General features: G+C 40.1%; 1 protein-coding gene across 7 annotated transcripts in view; it reads left to right on the plus strand.

Annotated features, from left to right (window-relative positions):
• Nucleotides 1-16,211, plus strand: part of usp54b (ubiquitin specific peptidase 54b) — a 63,990-nt gene that overhangs the window by 38,024 nt on the left and 9,755 nt on the right. For all 7 annotated transcript variants that reach the window (XR_006008929.1, XM_041974220.1, XM_041974221.1 and 4 more), the window contains 9 exons: nt 2,578-2,724; nt 6,008-6,157; nt 6,745-6,937; nt 7,163-7,345; nt 7,724-7,943; nt 8,623-9,003; nt 9,274-9,401; nt 9,484-9,636; nt 14,703-14,850. Coding sequence is in view for 6 of the 7 variants with exons in the window: in XM_041974220.1 (XP_041830154.1) it covers nt 2,578-2,724; nt 6,008-6,157; nt 6,745-6,937; nt 7,163-7,345; nt 7,724-7,943; nt 8,623-9,003; nt 9,274-9,401; nt 9,484-9,636; nt 14,703-14,850 (1,703 nt within the window). In the remaining variant the exon portion in view is untranslated. The remainder of the gene's footprint in view (nt 1-2,577; nt 2,725-6,007; nt 6,158-6,744; nt 6,938-7,162; nt 7,346-7,723; nt 7,944-8,622; nt 9,004-9,273; nt 9,402-9,483; nt 9,637-14,702; nt 14,851-16,211) is intronic.

Here is a 16,211-nt window from a genome sequence, read left to right on the forward strand (position 1 = left end):
TGATAAGACTTTCAGATCTTTTTTCTTTCTTTTACATTTTCCAACATTTTAATTTTTTTTTTACATTTTTAACTGTAAACAGTTTTAACCTTTGATTTTTAACACTTTTAACATTTTCTAACCCTTTAATCCTGTGTGTATTATATTTGATAGATACACTGTCTGACACCTATTGCATCACTTTATGGTAAAAACTTTCTCAAAATCCTGTTGTATACAATCTAATACTCGTCTTCTGCTCCCTGGTGGATACTTTTTGCACTACAATAATTCTGACAGCACACGGTAGTAAACAGTGCATGTATGCAAATTATTTCTTATTTATTTATTTTTATTTGTTTGAACTAAAACTATTTTTATTGAGGCCTACGAAGGATAATAGAGGGAAATGGCATAATATCAGCAAATAAACCAAATACAAATGAATAAAGAAAAGAAAGAACTGGAAAAATACAGGGTTGGAAATAAGGGGTCATATTAAATTATATATGGACTAAAGAGTATAAAGTTTCATGATGGGGACATTGTGCACCTTTCAGAGACATTTGCAGAACAAAGAGAGGGGGAAGAAAGGGTTTGACATAATAACTGTATTATTTTGTGAAGATGAGGATGCTGTCCTGCAAAATTTCAGCTTATTTGTCCTTGAAAACTACTCCTAACTTCACAATATTGGGCATGGGATGTGTGTGTGTGTCTGTGTGTGTAAAGGAGGGGTGGGGGGGAATCTGTATTGTCAATAATGTTATATATATATTAACTTTTTAGGAACACCAAAAACAGCAACAATAATTTACTGTATTTTAAGAATTAAAAATGAAATTTGTAAGGACTAAGGTTAGAATTATAAAGTTTTTCCAGTAAAACAGGACTTCTTAGTGTAATTCACAGAGTTTAACATGCAGCTTCAAGATTACAAAAATCACATTTTAATGAGAACTTAATGCTTCCTAAAATGCCACCACTGAGGATAATGAAATCCATTTCATTGCTATTACTTAGCGAGGAAGAAAACAATCTCATATTTAGCACCCCGTTTATTGCTCCATATAGGAAAAAAAAAAAAGCTCACAGAAGCTCATTGGGAATCACTGGACATCAGCAAATTGTTAGCAACAATAATGTGTGAAATGAGATGCATGAGATGTTTTCGCAACAAGAAACAGGCCTGTAGGTTTTAAAGCCAGGTCTTTTTATCAACTGGCCTTCAGTTTGTCTTTTTGTATTTTATTTATTTATTTATTTTTATTATTTATTTATTGTATTTTTTCTTTTTCATTTAATTAATTTTCATTTTTTGTATTATTTTTAAATCTATTTTCAAATTTGTCCCTGAGACTGATAAAGCATTATTTCCATTACATTTTCACTGAATTTCTTTTCCATCTACAAACTTTCTGTCATGACTGATAGAAATAATGATCAAATCTATACTGACATCCAAACAAAAAACACACCCAAACTGAATCAAAATGGAATTACCCAAACTGGAAAATGTGAGTTTTTGCACACCTTTTCACCTTTGTGTGGATATTTGCTAGATTTTTGTCTCGCAGTCTCCTCAGCTGTCACTGCACTGATAAAAGTGGGGATTTCTGAGTTGACAGAAAGCGTAGCATCAACATTTTCCTCAAGTTATTTCATTTCTCTTTGAAGAATGCCACAATCAGCATTCTTCAAACCTACCGTATCATTTGACCAGCAGCCATATTATATAACTCACAGCCTCTTGGAAAAGTCTGCACAGTCATAGCAAAAAAAAAAGGAGAAATAATATTATTTGCATGTATAACTCAGAGATGACACTGCAGCGATCAATGTTGTACTGTGAAGCAGAGCAAATCTGTTTGTACAGACTGATGAATGATGTTGTCAGCGGCTGTTGTCAGCTGTGAGACAGCACAGAGGGCCAACCGATGCGTCCTGAGCAAACAGAAAGCCCCTGTCCCACTGCTGCTCTGCTTTGGCTGCTGCTCACCGGCCTGTGTTTGTGCCCCTTTCTGAGAAATGAAGAGCAGACCCTGGCAAAATACCTTCCTGCCATCTCTGGTGCCAGTGCAAGACGGCGCACTGCTTGCAAAGGGAGTTCGAAGTGTGATTGTGCACAATGTTTGTGTGAGTGTTGTGTTTGGCAAAGTGTCTGGTTGCCGGGGTGTTCTCAGGCTGTTTACGAACCCGCTTTGCCAGCGCTGCGTGCGCGCTCGCGTGTGTGTAGGCTTTTATGTGTGTGTACCAGCTCTGCGGTGGGTCATGACTCAAAGGAAGGATTCAGAACACACGGTTCTGAACCCAACAGAAGGCCCAAGGGACAAATACAACTCAGCACAGCACTTCTTCCTCTGTCTTTCTCTCTTTCGATCCTTTCATCATCTCTTTTCTCTTGCCTTTTATCTCTGCCCTTCATTCTCTCACTGTTCGCTTTTATTCATGTGTGCATACTTGTGTTCATAACAAGTAAATAAAGGAAAGGTTTTTAGTGATGTGCACACTCTGTGCCTTGTAACACATGATGAATAAACCCATTTAATCACACACACTCTATCTTTTGCCCCCTCCTTTCTCTGTTTTTTGTCACAGAGTAACTGTGGGGAAATGTTGCGTATCCGCCGGGTGCTGATGAACTCACCGGAGATTGTGTCCATCGGGCTGGTGTGGGATTCAGACCACTCTGACCTTGCGGAGGATGTCATACACAGCCTGGGAACCTGCCTGCGTCTGGGAGATGTAAGAGGATCAAACGTTGCACACATTTCATTGTCTTTATAAAATATTTACATGTGTCTCGTATGCTTGTGTGAGCAGCCAAGCAAGTAAGTCCAAACTGACATATGCAAAGACAAAATACTCCAAACATTTTGGTGTGCACTGCAGTGTGCACAAAGTAGAATTTGAGGCTGTAGCAGAATAGAAAAACTTCAGTAATTATATGCCAAAAAATGTTGGCCCTGATTCACCAATATCATCTTATGAATCTTTTTCAGTTCTTCTATCGTTGTTTTTGAAGAAGTTTCTTAAAACTCATGAATGATTCTCATGAATGTATTTGTAGACCACAAAATAGTTTATATCCTTCCTCTTAGAGTTTGAATGTCAAACTCTACTGCTACATCAGAACTGGACTTAAATTAAATGTATTTGTTTGACTGAAAACATAAAAATTTAAACTTTTATAACAGAACTAACACACCCAGTCCCAGGTAATGTGGTTTAGGACTCAGTCCTTCCTCAACTAGGCTGAATTAGGCCTGGGTGCCTCAAATATGTGTCAAAGTTTAATCTTCTTTATCTCTTTATAAAAGCAATAAGTGTGTTTTAATAAAGCCGGGTTTCTAACAGAACTGTCCTCACACACATCTTTGCTTTGCCTTCTAAACAAGCTCAAATTTCTAGCAAATTATAGGATGACAAAGCTTGATTCACAGCTGAAAATAGGAAATAGTAGTCAACACTACTCTCTTTTGTAGTCATACAAATCATACATAAACCCAAAGAATATAAATGATTTGACCACTTTAATCATTGGAAAAAGCTGCAAAGTTTTGTATAAAACAGTGTTCTTGGGTTTTTAGGTATTTACTCTTGGCTTGCATGCCACATAATTAAAATGAAATATTATGATATTTTTAAATGTGGTCATGGTGATTCTCCCTCAGGCTGTAGTTTGAGAAGTTTATGCACAATGACGCTGGTCACTGTGTGCGCACCGAGTGTTCCCATGCACAACAAAAAGGTCAAGTCAGCATGTGATTGTGGCTGCCTGACTAATGCATTGCCTCGGTGTGCTTTTAGTAAAAGAGTAATGATAATATTGATTAAAGAAAAAATAATTTCATTTTATAGCCCAAAAATTGTTTGTACTTTTGAGGAAAAGTTAATCATTTAGTTTTATTTGAACCCAAAAAGGAAACGACGAAAGAAAAATCCCTTTTATAAACACCAGCACAGTGTTTTAGAGCTTTCAACACAGAATATTTCAGGAAATCTGTATCGCTCAGCAGAACAAGACAAAACTCCATTAATGAAAAAGGTAGGAGATTCCCTTTTTCATTTTTAAGTTTGTAAGAATTATAAAATTACCTTACATTAAAATTGCCTTAAAAACTGAGATGAACAACAGCACATATATATATATGTTACACCATGTTGTTTTTTTATTTCACAGAAACTAAACCCAAACATTAGACGTTGCCGCACATCGATCCGGGAAGCAATAAGGCCATTTCCAATAAGACAAAAGAAAAAAAAAACAAAAATCCATCACTGAGTCCGTCATTCCACCGTCAGAAAGATAATACTCAAGTGGAAAAAACTGAAGGCAGGTTTCTAATCTTTCCAAGAGTGGATGTTGCAGTGAGTTCCTCCCAAAATGCTCAGAAACTTAGAACAAAATCTGCAGCTGTACAGCATGCAGACCTCAGTTAGCATGTTAAATGTTAAAGTTAAGGATGGTACAGTTAGAAAAACACAGTTAGAAAAAAGTTTGCAAAGTTGCACACAAACTAATGACTAGTGACTTCATTCAAAAAGTAACTTAGTTACTTTATTGATTTTTACACCAAAACGTAATGCGTAAGCCGTAAAAACCTTAACAAACCTCTCTGAATCATAGAGTCTCAGTTTTTTAATGCACTGCTTCTATATTTTCGTAACCAACTTCTAGCTAACAAACAATACTAGAAAACTGCAGATATAATTATACTCATGCCAGAGAAGAAAAACATGTGAACTGTCATGCTGCAAAACTACATTTTATTGGACACAACACAATAAAACTGTGTCCCATCATTCCATAGAAAGGTCCAGAAGTTCTGCCATCTATTACTGCTACTTTCACACCTCACACACCTCATGCTCGACCTCTGATACTCTGTCATGACTGAGTAATGCTGATGCATTTTAATGCTGCCATATCATCTCTAGCCACATTCTGAAGTGATATCCATGAATAATGGATTAGTGAATATGAATGTGAATGTTATTGTGAGTCAGGTTTTTCTCCTCTGTCCTCTGTCTCCGCCTGCTGCTCTGTCTCTGGTTTTCATAATGCTGTTGTGAGATGAAAATAGCTGTTAGACACGATTTTGAGGCATAATCGAATGAATTCCCTTCTTTTGTTTAGTTTTTAAAAGCAAAAGCACATCTGCCTCTTGTACGCCGTCTCCTCTGTTGCAGCTCGCACGTTCAGTTTGTCTCCTGCATCTGTTTCTGCTCTTTCGTTTTGCCTCCCATTACTTTTTTATGTCCCCTCTCTCTTCAGATTAGATCATTTCAGTGTGAAAACAATTAGTCTGTTAGAATAATAAATACATTTGATTATTTGATCTTACTGTAAGTCATTTATCAAGTGACATGCAGAGCATGTGATGCTTTAAGCTTTGAACTATTTGCTGCTTTTCTCTGCTGTATATCCTTTTATAGTGAATGTCTTTGAGTTATGAGGCTTTGGCAGCACAAAAGGGGATGATTTGGATGTCACCTTGGGCTGTATAAACGTCTAATGGACTATTTTCTGACATTTTGAAGACTAATGAGTAATTGTTCGAGGCACAACTGAAGCACTGAGCCATATGGGCCTCTGCAGCAGCAGGTGAATGCAGGTTACATCAAAGCACAATGAGATAGGATTATATATATATATATATATATATATATATATAATTTTTTTGAGGGGATTATGCCATATGGATAATGACATAAAAAATGTACAAGTTATTGTGGTATTATCAACAGCAGGTGACTTTTGGGACATCAGTGTGAGATGTGTGCATGAAAAGCTGCAGCATTGTACAGTTTGCATGCAGTTTACATGCCGAGGAAAGTCAAGAGTTTGCAAGAAGCTGTACTGCATACAGCACTCACACTAGCTGAGCAAAAACGTGCCTGTATTCATATTAACTCCTCTGTCTCTGTCTTCCCCCTCCTACTCTGCACACCTCTCCCTTGCATCCCCCCCTTTCCTGTCTCCTCCCCCTCCCTCTGGCCCTCCCTCTGCTATCTCTCTGTGTAGTTGTTCTACCGTGTGACAGAGGAGAGGGCTCGCCAGGCGGAGCTCTACTTGGTGGGCATGGTGTGCTACTACGGCAAGCACTACTCCACCTTCTTCTTCCAGACCAAGATACGCAAGTGGATGTACTTCGACGACGCCCACGTCAAAGAGGTGAGGCACAGTGTTTTTTGGAGTATGCACTCTGCAGCGCAAGGAGGATGTACTGTACAGCATCTGCTGCATCCTCAGCTGTGCCTGGAAGAGCAGGAGTGACAGGAACTGTGCTGAATGTTAGTTTAAGTGCTGCATGGTCAAGCTTTTTTTGCAGTAGTGGCATCTACTGTGTTAAAGATTTGATTCCTTGGTTTGTTTAAGTCTTTTTTTAAAGTTAATTCTCAGCGCTAGAGCCGAACCAGTGTTAAATATGTGATGTAGCACAAGTTCTGCTTTTTAACAGCACAAAGCTGATCAGTGTGAATGTACATGTCCTTGACTCCTCTATTAGTCACACTTCACACTGTGGATTATATTTGACCATGTTATCACACTTCGTCATTATCTCAGTCATCAATTAGAGCACACAGCAGCACAAATTATATTTGACCTTCTACTTCTGGTGGAATATAAATGATGTTTTAACCTTTTACGGATAGATTCATTTACTTTTTTCTGATACCTATGTTTGTGTCCTTTTTTCCTTTTTTTTCCTTTCTTTGGTTTTATGTTTGTCTTTGTGTGCTGCCCTGCTGCACCTCCAGATCGGCCCAAAGTGGAAGGACGTAGTGTCTCGCTGTATCAAAGGCCACTATCAGCCCCTGCTTCTGCTCTACGCTGACCCCCGTGGGACGCCGGTGATACTGCAGGACAGCCCCAACCCTTGTACCAGCTCCAACCCGCAGCTGGAGCTCCAGCACTGCAGCAGCAAAGCTGGTTACGACAGCGAAGACTCGGGTACAGCAAAGATGAACACTATGCTACACATCAGATGAGATTACTTTGTTTTTATCAGCTGATTGTTTGAGAGGATTCAGCTTTAACGCTCTGACCTTCAACCCTCTATTCCAGCCTCTGCTTCTGAATGCTGCAGAGCCAGAGCTTATTTTCATGCTTTTTGACTGTAAACATTCTATGAATATGTAGGATTATCTAAAGGGTCATCTCTCTTTTCTTTCTCAGGTCGGGAGCCATCAATATCTAGTGATACTCGAACCGACTCTTCAACAGACAGCTGCAGCCACCGCACTTCTCGCAGCCGACCCCTGCACCAGTCCACGGGCAGCCACCTCTCCAGCGAATCCCAGACCACAGTGGTCTGTAATTACGACATTGGCACACCGCCGCTTGGTGCTGACGCTGGAGGTAATGCTACAAATCCAGAGACAAAGTTTTCTCTCTCAGCTGCACCTTAAGACTTTAAAACAACTGCTAGTACCCAAGTGACTGCAGTGTCTTCAGGAAATAAGCGAGTTTACTGAGCTGCAATACTTATTGTTGATACAGTTAAAAGCAAACAGAGGTCAGTTTTCAAGTTTCAGCTGAAATGAAGGCAGTTTTTTTTTGTTTTTTTTTTCGCTGAGCCGTATCACTGCAGGCTCTTCAGGTTATGTGCCTCGTTAGCGGTTATTCTTACATTTATTTGCACTGCTGCCTACATAATTGCTCCCTGTGGGATAAATAAAAAGAAATGTTATTGGATTGACTTGCTCCTCCTCTCACTCTCTTTTCTCCCACGATCAGAGTCAGCAGTGGAGGGTCCTCCCCGCCCTCCCTCCCCTCCCCTGCAGGAGTACAAGGAGACGGCCGTCTTCCTCCTCTCCTCCCACAGGCCTCTCACCTCTTCCTCCTCCTCCTCTCGACCCCTGTCCTCCTCGTCTTCGTCAGGAGTTGGGGGCTGCGAGGGTGGGGTTGGAGGGCCCCACTGGGAGGATGAAAGCACGAGCAGTGAGAGCAAGTCAAGGTACTGCACCACTGACTTGCATCAGCTTTAAACTTCCTGCCATTGAATTCACATTCAAGCCATGTGAACATGTTTTATTGATCACTAATAAAGTTAACCTTCCTTTGAGTACCACTTTTCTGCCTTCATGTCTTCAGTGAATGTTGCTAAATCCACTGAAGTCCACCCTGCAACAGGGATAAAACACTTTCTTCTTTGAAAATCCCTTTTTAGTGTAAGCACTGTACATTTAGATGTTTTATTAAATCATCACTATTGATCATTTTAACATGAAACCACTGCATGCATCCCTCAAACTAGAGGTCACAAGATAAATATGGCGGCTCCTGACATTCATTGGTGTAAAAAAGAAGAAAATGCTTCACAAATCTTTGTTGACCAGACTTTGTTCTGAATTATCTACTAACTCATGTGTGAAACCAAGACAGAAACTCAAGCAGTAAACTCACCTAACTGACTGTACCAACCCTGACTGAAATCAGTGCTTGTTCTGCTGAAGTTAAACAAATTCTCTCTTATATACGGGATTTTCCTCAAAATCACCGCCTCTATCTGCTTTGCCCTGAGCAGTACACACTGGGTGTGACCCGCGTCACGGCCTCAACTGGTTGAAGAGAGAAGGTGCTAACGACAGAGTTTTTAACCATCATTTGTAATTTGTTTTAATATTCTTCTCTAGTTCTTCTGGAAGCCGTTACCGGCCAACCTGGAGACCCAGGAGAGAGGCCCTGAACATCGACAGCATCTTCACCCGACAAAGAGACACCTCTCTGGGCTACAACACTGTACCCGGCCCCCCTCTCCTTCCGGAGTCCCAGAACTCCCTCCCCTCGGTGGGACCCGTTCCACAGCCAGAACTGCAAGAAATAGGAGGGAGGGAAGTAGGGGTCTTGGAGGTGGGTTTTGGGCTGGTCGGGCAGCCCAGGTCTCTGGGCAGTGGGCGGACGATGGGTCCCCCTGCTCCTCCACCTCTTAGAGGGGTGGAGCACCAGCCACGTCTCATTCAGAGGATGGAAAGTGGCTACGAAAGCAGTGAGAGAAACAGCAGCAGCCCCGACAGGTAGGACACTCACAAATAACAATTACTGTCTCTTTCTCTCAGTTTTCGTTGTTCATCATGTTTCCACATTAGTTTGTCTTGTTTTTCTGTTCCTCTTCACTTTATCAGCATGAAACACAAATGAGACATTAACAAGGACAAATGGTCCAATAAAAGCACTTAATAACAATGAATTAAGCAGTGAACTCACCGTCTGTATTGTCTGATTTTTAAACATTTTCCTCTTTTGCCTGTTTTTCTTGCTGTCCTTGCTTTTGTACTTTTTTGCAGGGAGGTGGGGCAACAAAAACGGGTGCTGATGTCAGGACCATCATGGCGTTCAGTGCCCAAGTCAAAAAGCAGCAGTGCCATCCTGCAGGAGCTGCCCTCACCCAGCTGGGGTGGCGGCACCAACATGGGTATTTTATTTGTTTTTCTTCTAAAATGCATGTTTGCCTATACCTACTGTGAAGTGTACTAAGTTTTTCTCTTTTTTTTCAGGGCGCAGTGAGCTGGATGAGCTGCAAGAGGAGGTGGCTAGGAGAGCCCGCCAGCAGGAGCAGCAGAAACGGAAGGAGGCGGAAAGGGAGGCGGCAATGGGATTCAACCCCAAACCCAGCAAATTCATGGACCTGGACCAGCTTCAACACCAGGGTATGGAAGAGATAAGATAAATAAAGGCAGGGAGTACAGTAGAAGCTAGTTGTGTGGAATGTGAGACATTTTTAATAGAAAAAGGCAAGTTAAAGAACTAAATATCAGAGAGCATGTCTTTATTTTCCCACCTTTTAAGGTGTTTTTTTCCTGAGATTTTAGAGCTCGAATGCTAACTCTGAATCTACATACCACTTTTGAAAAGTGAGAAAATCCAACTACATTTAACTTTATGTGTAGAAATCTAAACACAAAGAATCACTCATTTAATAAACAGTGTTAGATTTCATCAGATGAAGTTAAACTCTTGTGCAGTGCAGCTTTAAGGTCACATTATCACTTGTTGTGTAGTTAGCAGTCACAGTGACTCATGTGTCCGCTCTTTTGTATGACCTCGTCTTTGTCCTACGTTCCCATCTGTCGGTCAGTCTCTCCATCTGTTTCTCTTTACTGGTATTTGGTTTTTTTTTTATTCATCCGTTAGTTGGGTGTTTTTTATCTCACTGTTTTATTAAGACTGTGTTTAAAACAGTTTCAGCGGAATTTGGTGAGGCTGAAAACAGAGCAGGGAGTGATCAGATTTTTAAAAGCACTGGAACCTCTGTGGGGTGTTCACTGACCAGCACGGAGACACTCTCATTTAAAAGTCAGGGTAGTTCAGAAATCCAGCTTCCTGGACACTTTTTAGAGTTTGCAACGTGTATGTGTTTGTGTGTGCACATAATCCGTACATGTTGACACAGTCCATTAAATATCATGTACATACCGGTCTGTCCATCCCGTGTACCTTCATGTATGAATGAGACTGAGTGTTTTCAGACCTTTAAACATAAGATTGCCACTTACATGCTCAAGTCAATTTATATCAAGTCAGTAACGATTAGTACTCAGTCTGTTACAAAAGTTCAGTCATTTTCTCTGTGGTTTTGGAGGCAATGTCCATTCCTGGTTAATTACTCAACTGATAGCTTGTATGTGTGTTTTGGATTTGGGAACTACAAAGTTGTATACAGTGACAAACCAGGGTCTTGCAACTAATAAAAGATGTTTGAAGGTGCTTGACTGGCAATGTAGAATGCAGTGTTTTTATGCATCTGTGACTGTGACAGCTGAATAATTACGCAGCTGCAGGTATTATGCTTTCAGTTTGTCCGTCTGTCCAATTATCTCAAGCATATCTCTTGAATAACCAAATAAGATTTCCTGAGACTCGGCACAAACTTAGACTTGGACAGTGGGAAGTTTTTAGCTTGGTGGTCGAATGTCATAGATAACTGAGATGTAACAAAACACATTTTGGGCTCAGCCTTCATGTCTGAAAAATTATGCCAATAAGAAACACCCAAAAACTTGCATTTGTTTATTGTCCATTAGGGGGCAACTCCTGCGGTTACAACAAATATATACTGTAACATTAATTTTGTTTTATAAAATGTGCTCGAATTAAAAAATAAACAAACAAACAAACAAACAAACAAAAAGCAAGTCATACTGTAAGTTAAAGTTATGTTGCTGGCAAGTCTTTGTAATATGGGTACATTTAGTGTTCTTTGTTTTTTTAGTTCATCTTAACCTGGTAAATCAACTGGATTCTTGCAAGATCATCTTGCCACTTTCCAAGTTATCAATTTAAGACCAGTGTCCTTTGCTGGCAGATGCAAGTGGGTTTTAGGAGTGAGGTTAATCACCAAAGCCAGCTCTATTCACAGACTGGTTTTATGCATTTTTCTTGGTTCATCTGATTGGCTGAAGTTTGCTCCTAAATGATTTCAACAGAGGGCTACTGAGACGATCCTGTGAAAGAAACCATCCAACGTGCCCAGTGAGGCAGAGCCATTCAAAACCCCTTTATATTGGCTTTTGAAAAACCAAGATCGAGATAGGCAGGCTTGCACACTTAAAGCTTCATAAAGGGAGTCCAAGAACCAGTGGTTGATTTATAAGTAGCTATGCTCTTATTTTATCCATAATCTGACTAATAATTCAGTTTGTGAACATGAAATCTAAGGAAAGATTGGAGGAATTTGGCACTTTCACCTGGAATAAAACATGAACTAATGCAAATTTGAAGCTGAACGATCAAATTCACTCAAACATTATGAAATGCTCATTATGCTGTAACTCTGAATTTATGCTAATTATGGATGTAAGCTGCAACTTGACTGTTTGGGAGACGCATACAGCCGTGAGGCAGTTATTTTGTTTGAGTGTGATATAAATCAGGGTCCTCTTTGAAGCCTAATTTCATAGACTTACCATCAGACATCTTCATCTCTGACATAAGGTTCCTGTATGTTGTGTGTATGTGTCATGTGTATTTGGTTCATGCATTCGCAAATGACATGTTTTTGTGTGTGATTTCCCGTGATCCAAAAGTCTTTGTGTGTGATTCACATACACTGCAGGTGGGCAGGTTTTCCCTTTCCTCTCAGCACTACTGAAATCTATATCAGGGATTATTGTGTTGTGCCCTATCTGTCCTATTGTGTGTGTGCTTCAGTGTGTTCAGCTTCATGCACCTGACACATGCACACATTCCTCTCACAGTGCACTCAACCTCGATGAAGTAAAAAGACGACTTGTGAACTAACAGATGGCATCACTATCAGCGCGATTACGTAACAGAATTTGGATTCCCACATCCGTATCGATGGATTCAGCCAGACTCGAAACAATCTTCCTCAGTGTTTTAGAGGACGTTACAGCCAACAACAACAGAGCTGCCATCAGTCTTCCTTTATTCTGCCTCAATCAATCAAAAGTCTGTAAACACAAGCCAAGATGGGTGATGACTGCTCTTTTGTTGTCCTCTTATACATCTTTTTTATACCCAACTAACACCTTTCATGGTGCCTTCAGAAAGAAAGATTTACCTCGTGGAAAACCTTTTGACTTTTTTGTTTCTGGTGTTTGTGGCTTCATGAACGCGGCCTCAGTTTTTCTCCTCTTGTGCAATGTTGAAGTTTGGTTTACCAGCTAAAGTATCATTTTACATACTAATTATGTCATAACAGAATTGCAAAGTGGGAAAAGACCCTGAAGGGTCTGAAAGGATTTTTCTATTATCATGAGACATGAGACACTGTACTCCCATGATCAGAAACATGGGTGTCATGACAAACAGGATTCTTTTGTTATAGGAAATGATCAAATTCTGAATAAAAGTTACAACTGGGATGCTGATGTGCGTGTAGACATCAATTTGATCTAGATGCTACAAACCTGTCAATTCAGGAGTTGTATAGTGTTGTGCAAATGTCTTCTGAAAAGCCAGATTTTCTTTTAATCTTTTAAGTATTCTTATGCAATAGTTATTTAAACTGTCTGAAGGTATTTTATTTTTTACTTTGGCAGTTTTTTTTTTCTTTTTAACTACCAGTTTCAAAGGAATGTGCTTGTTATGCCATGTAATTCTGACTTATGAATCATTCAAGCTTTAAAAAGGCATGTAACTCAGGGGATGAGCCAGTGTTGTGTTGACAAAACAGCTTATCAAAGAACCAATTTTTAACACTTTGCTACTAGCGCCCTCTCACAAAGACAAATAATGTGTTCCTGTTTCTTCAGTTCCATAAAAACTCATTAAAATGCAGACAATGTCATAGTTGGCAAAGAATAGAAGTTTTGCCCAAAAAGCGATTAGCTGAAAACTTGTGATTTAGCATGGTGTGTGAAGAAACTGGACATGTAGAAGACAACAGAAGAAGAGTTAGGTTGAACAAACTACAGCAGATGAACAGTATATGATAAGAGACGCCCCTAAGGAAAATATCAGAGGAAGCAGTGAAAAGAAAGAGAGAAAGTGAAAGAGCAACACAGAAGAGAAAAATCAACATTGGTTTTACTTTTACTGGCTGGAGAGCGCTTAGAGAAGGGACTGGATTCAAGACGGATGCCGAATTAGCCTTTGTTAGGGGACACCAAAGTGAGGAAATCTGCCAGAGTTCAGTTGATCTGTCTACTGTTTGCCGAAGATTCATCAGAAATGGTTTTTATGGATGGCTGGTTGTCAAGAAGCTGTTCTCAAGGAAGTAAAACAAGGAAAAAAAGTTGAGGTATGCCAAATGGTGCAAGAACTGGACTAAAAATAAATGGCAACAGGTTTTATGAATCCTCCCCAGAGCCAGGACCTCAACATTACTGAAGCAATGTAGGATCATCGGGACAGAACACAAACAAAAGGCAGCCAACATCCAAAGAAGAGCTTAGAAATCCCTTTCAAGAAGCCAGGAGAACTATTCCTGAAAAATACTTAAAGAAATTACAAGAAAGGCTGTCTAAGAGAGTTCAGTCAGTATGAAGAATAACCAAATATTTCCTGTTAATCTTTTGTATGAAGAAATGAGTGATGGCTCAAGACTTTTGCTTAGTTACTGTAGTTCTGGAAAAGAAGGTACAAATTAGAGCTGAAGCCAATTTGAAGTTGTAATTTCGAGCAAAATACTGCACTGCAGCTGCTAAATTCATTTAAAATGAGCCAGAATCTGAAGAGCTACTGAATGTTTCATCAGGTTTTTACAAAGCCTGCTAAGAAGAGCTAAGTTATTGCTAGAGACAGCAGAATTTTTAACTAGGATCTTTCTCACCCAATTTCTTCTTAAATAGTCTTTGTTAACTTGTCTGAGCACATTGATGTAAATAGGTTTCTGTCTTTCACTATGCTTGTACATATTTTGGACTAATGATTTATTTCTCCTTTGAAGACAAATGAGGCAATGTCTGTGCAAAAAATTTAGAGGACGCCCAAAAACGAACTGTCCCACTTTGCAATCCTGTACATGTATAAAATATACACACACAAATTCATATAGACTTACAGTAAAGGAGTTTAATGCATGCAGCCCCCCCCTCCCCACCATAACCACTCTTTTTGCTCCGCTTCTCTGTACTCTGTCTCCTCTGTCTGTATTTGTCTCACTTGGTCTATCATCCACATGTTTTGTCTCTGTCCTGATCTTTTACTCTCATCCCTTTCCTGTTACGCTCACACTTTCTCTCGCACCACTCTGTCATTATATCTTTCTGTCTTTTCTCTTTTTTATCTCCCGCTCTGTTAACATCCTCAGCTGTGCTCAGACCCCTGCATGAGGCTAACGCTCATAGCGGATTGGCTGTAGCCGCGTGCATGAGGAGCACTGGTGACCCAATGAAACGCAGACAGGAACAAGAAATGGAACCGGAGGCAGGAAGCGCCCACCCACAGGGGCCTCACAGGTACCACCACTGTACCCCCTTATGTGTCCGCAGCGGTGCCTGTATCAGAAACACTTCAGAACCCCCCACCTCGCTCGTTTCGTGTGTGTCCTCAGCTCACCGTTCTCAAACTTACTTCAGGACTCTACTGTTTGTGTCCTCTGGGTGCTGGCTGTATGAAAATGCCTCTACACCCTTCATGTGTGTGTCTTCAGCTCTGGCTGGCCAAAATCCCACAAATCCTGTTTGTGCCCCCCCCAGCACATCCTGCTGTATGTGTGTCTGAGTGTATATTCTCAAATGCACACCCTTAACTATACAGTTACTTCTTATCCCGTTTGTGTGTTTGTTGCAATGCAGTAAAAATCAGCTTTGCTGAGTTGCCATCGAGAATAAAAAGAGAGAAGAGTTGCTCTCTGCTTCTCTGTGCTTCACTGCTTCCCTTCATTGTCGTTGTGCTTCTCTTTGTAGCTGTGTGCTGCCAAGGCTTCCCTCTGCTCTTTGTATGCTGCTGATCTGTCCTTCTGTGAACTGTATAAAGCTGCAGTCCATCAATGTGCCTCTGTCCTGTGTGCTGCAGTCACAGATCTTGTGCCTTGGTCTGTTTTCTTGCTCTCTGCTGCTGTGTTTGTGTGTTGCAGTAAGTCAAGCTGTTTCCCTTCTGATGTGTTAGTTTCAATGTCTCTCTTGTATAGATTTTCTGCATGTTATAGCTTCACGTAAATATCTGAACAAGTAAAAAAGTTTTCTGAAACTGTTATAGATGCAAATTAAATGAATTACAAATGGAGAAGAATGTGGAAAATAGATGTTAAGTAGAACAGAACATGAGCCATTTGATCCATCTACATCTGCTGCTTTATACTCAGTTTCCATTGGTTGGACCACACACCATCAAACGCTGCCTATTGACTCCTGCTACAATGCAAAACACCTTACATTTTCTGTCGGTAAAAATGCATGTTTAAACGGTACGAGACGATAAAAGGACAAGACAGCTGTTTTTTAGACTAGTCATGACCAGTTAAGAGAATCCCCAATTATATTTTAAATTTTACTCATGCAAAAGAGAGATCAGCACAAAACCATGACTAAGAGAAATGAAATACATTTTTTCATATTTTTCATCCTAAAACTAAAAATATGCCACAATACCACAAATATTGCCATCTCTGTGTGTGAGTTCTTTGATTTAGTTTTATTCCTTTTTCTTTTCAGGGTTTTTTGTCTGAACTTAGGCTTAAATACATGTTTTGAGTAGCAAGAAAATGAAATTAAAGCTGCACAGTAGTGTGGTTTGTGCCTCGGCTGGCAGGGGTTCAAACAGGGACCTTTCTGAGTTGAGTTTGCATGTTTTCCTTGTGTATGCATGGATTCTCTCC

Source organism: Melanotaenia boesemani, chromosome 21, assembly GCF_017639745.1.
Source record: "Melanotaenia boesemani isolate fMelBoe1 chromosome 21, fMelBoe1.pri, whole genome shotgun sequence".
Taxonomy (NCBI): domain Eukaryota; kingdom Metazoa; phylum Chordata; class Actinopteri; order Atheriniformes; family Melanotaeniidae; genus Melanotaenia; species Melanotaenia boesemani.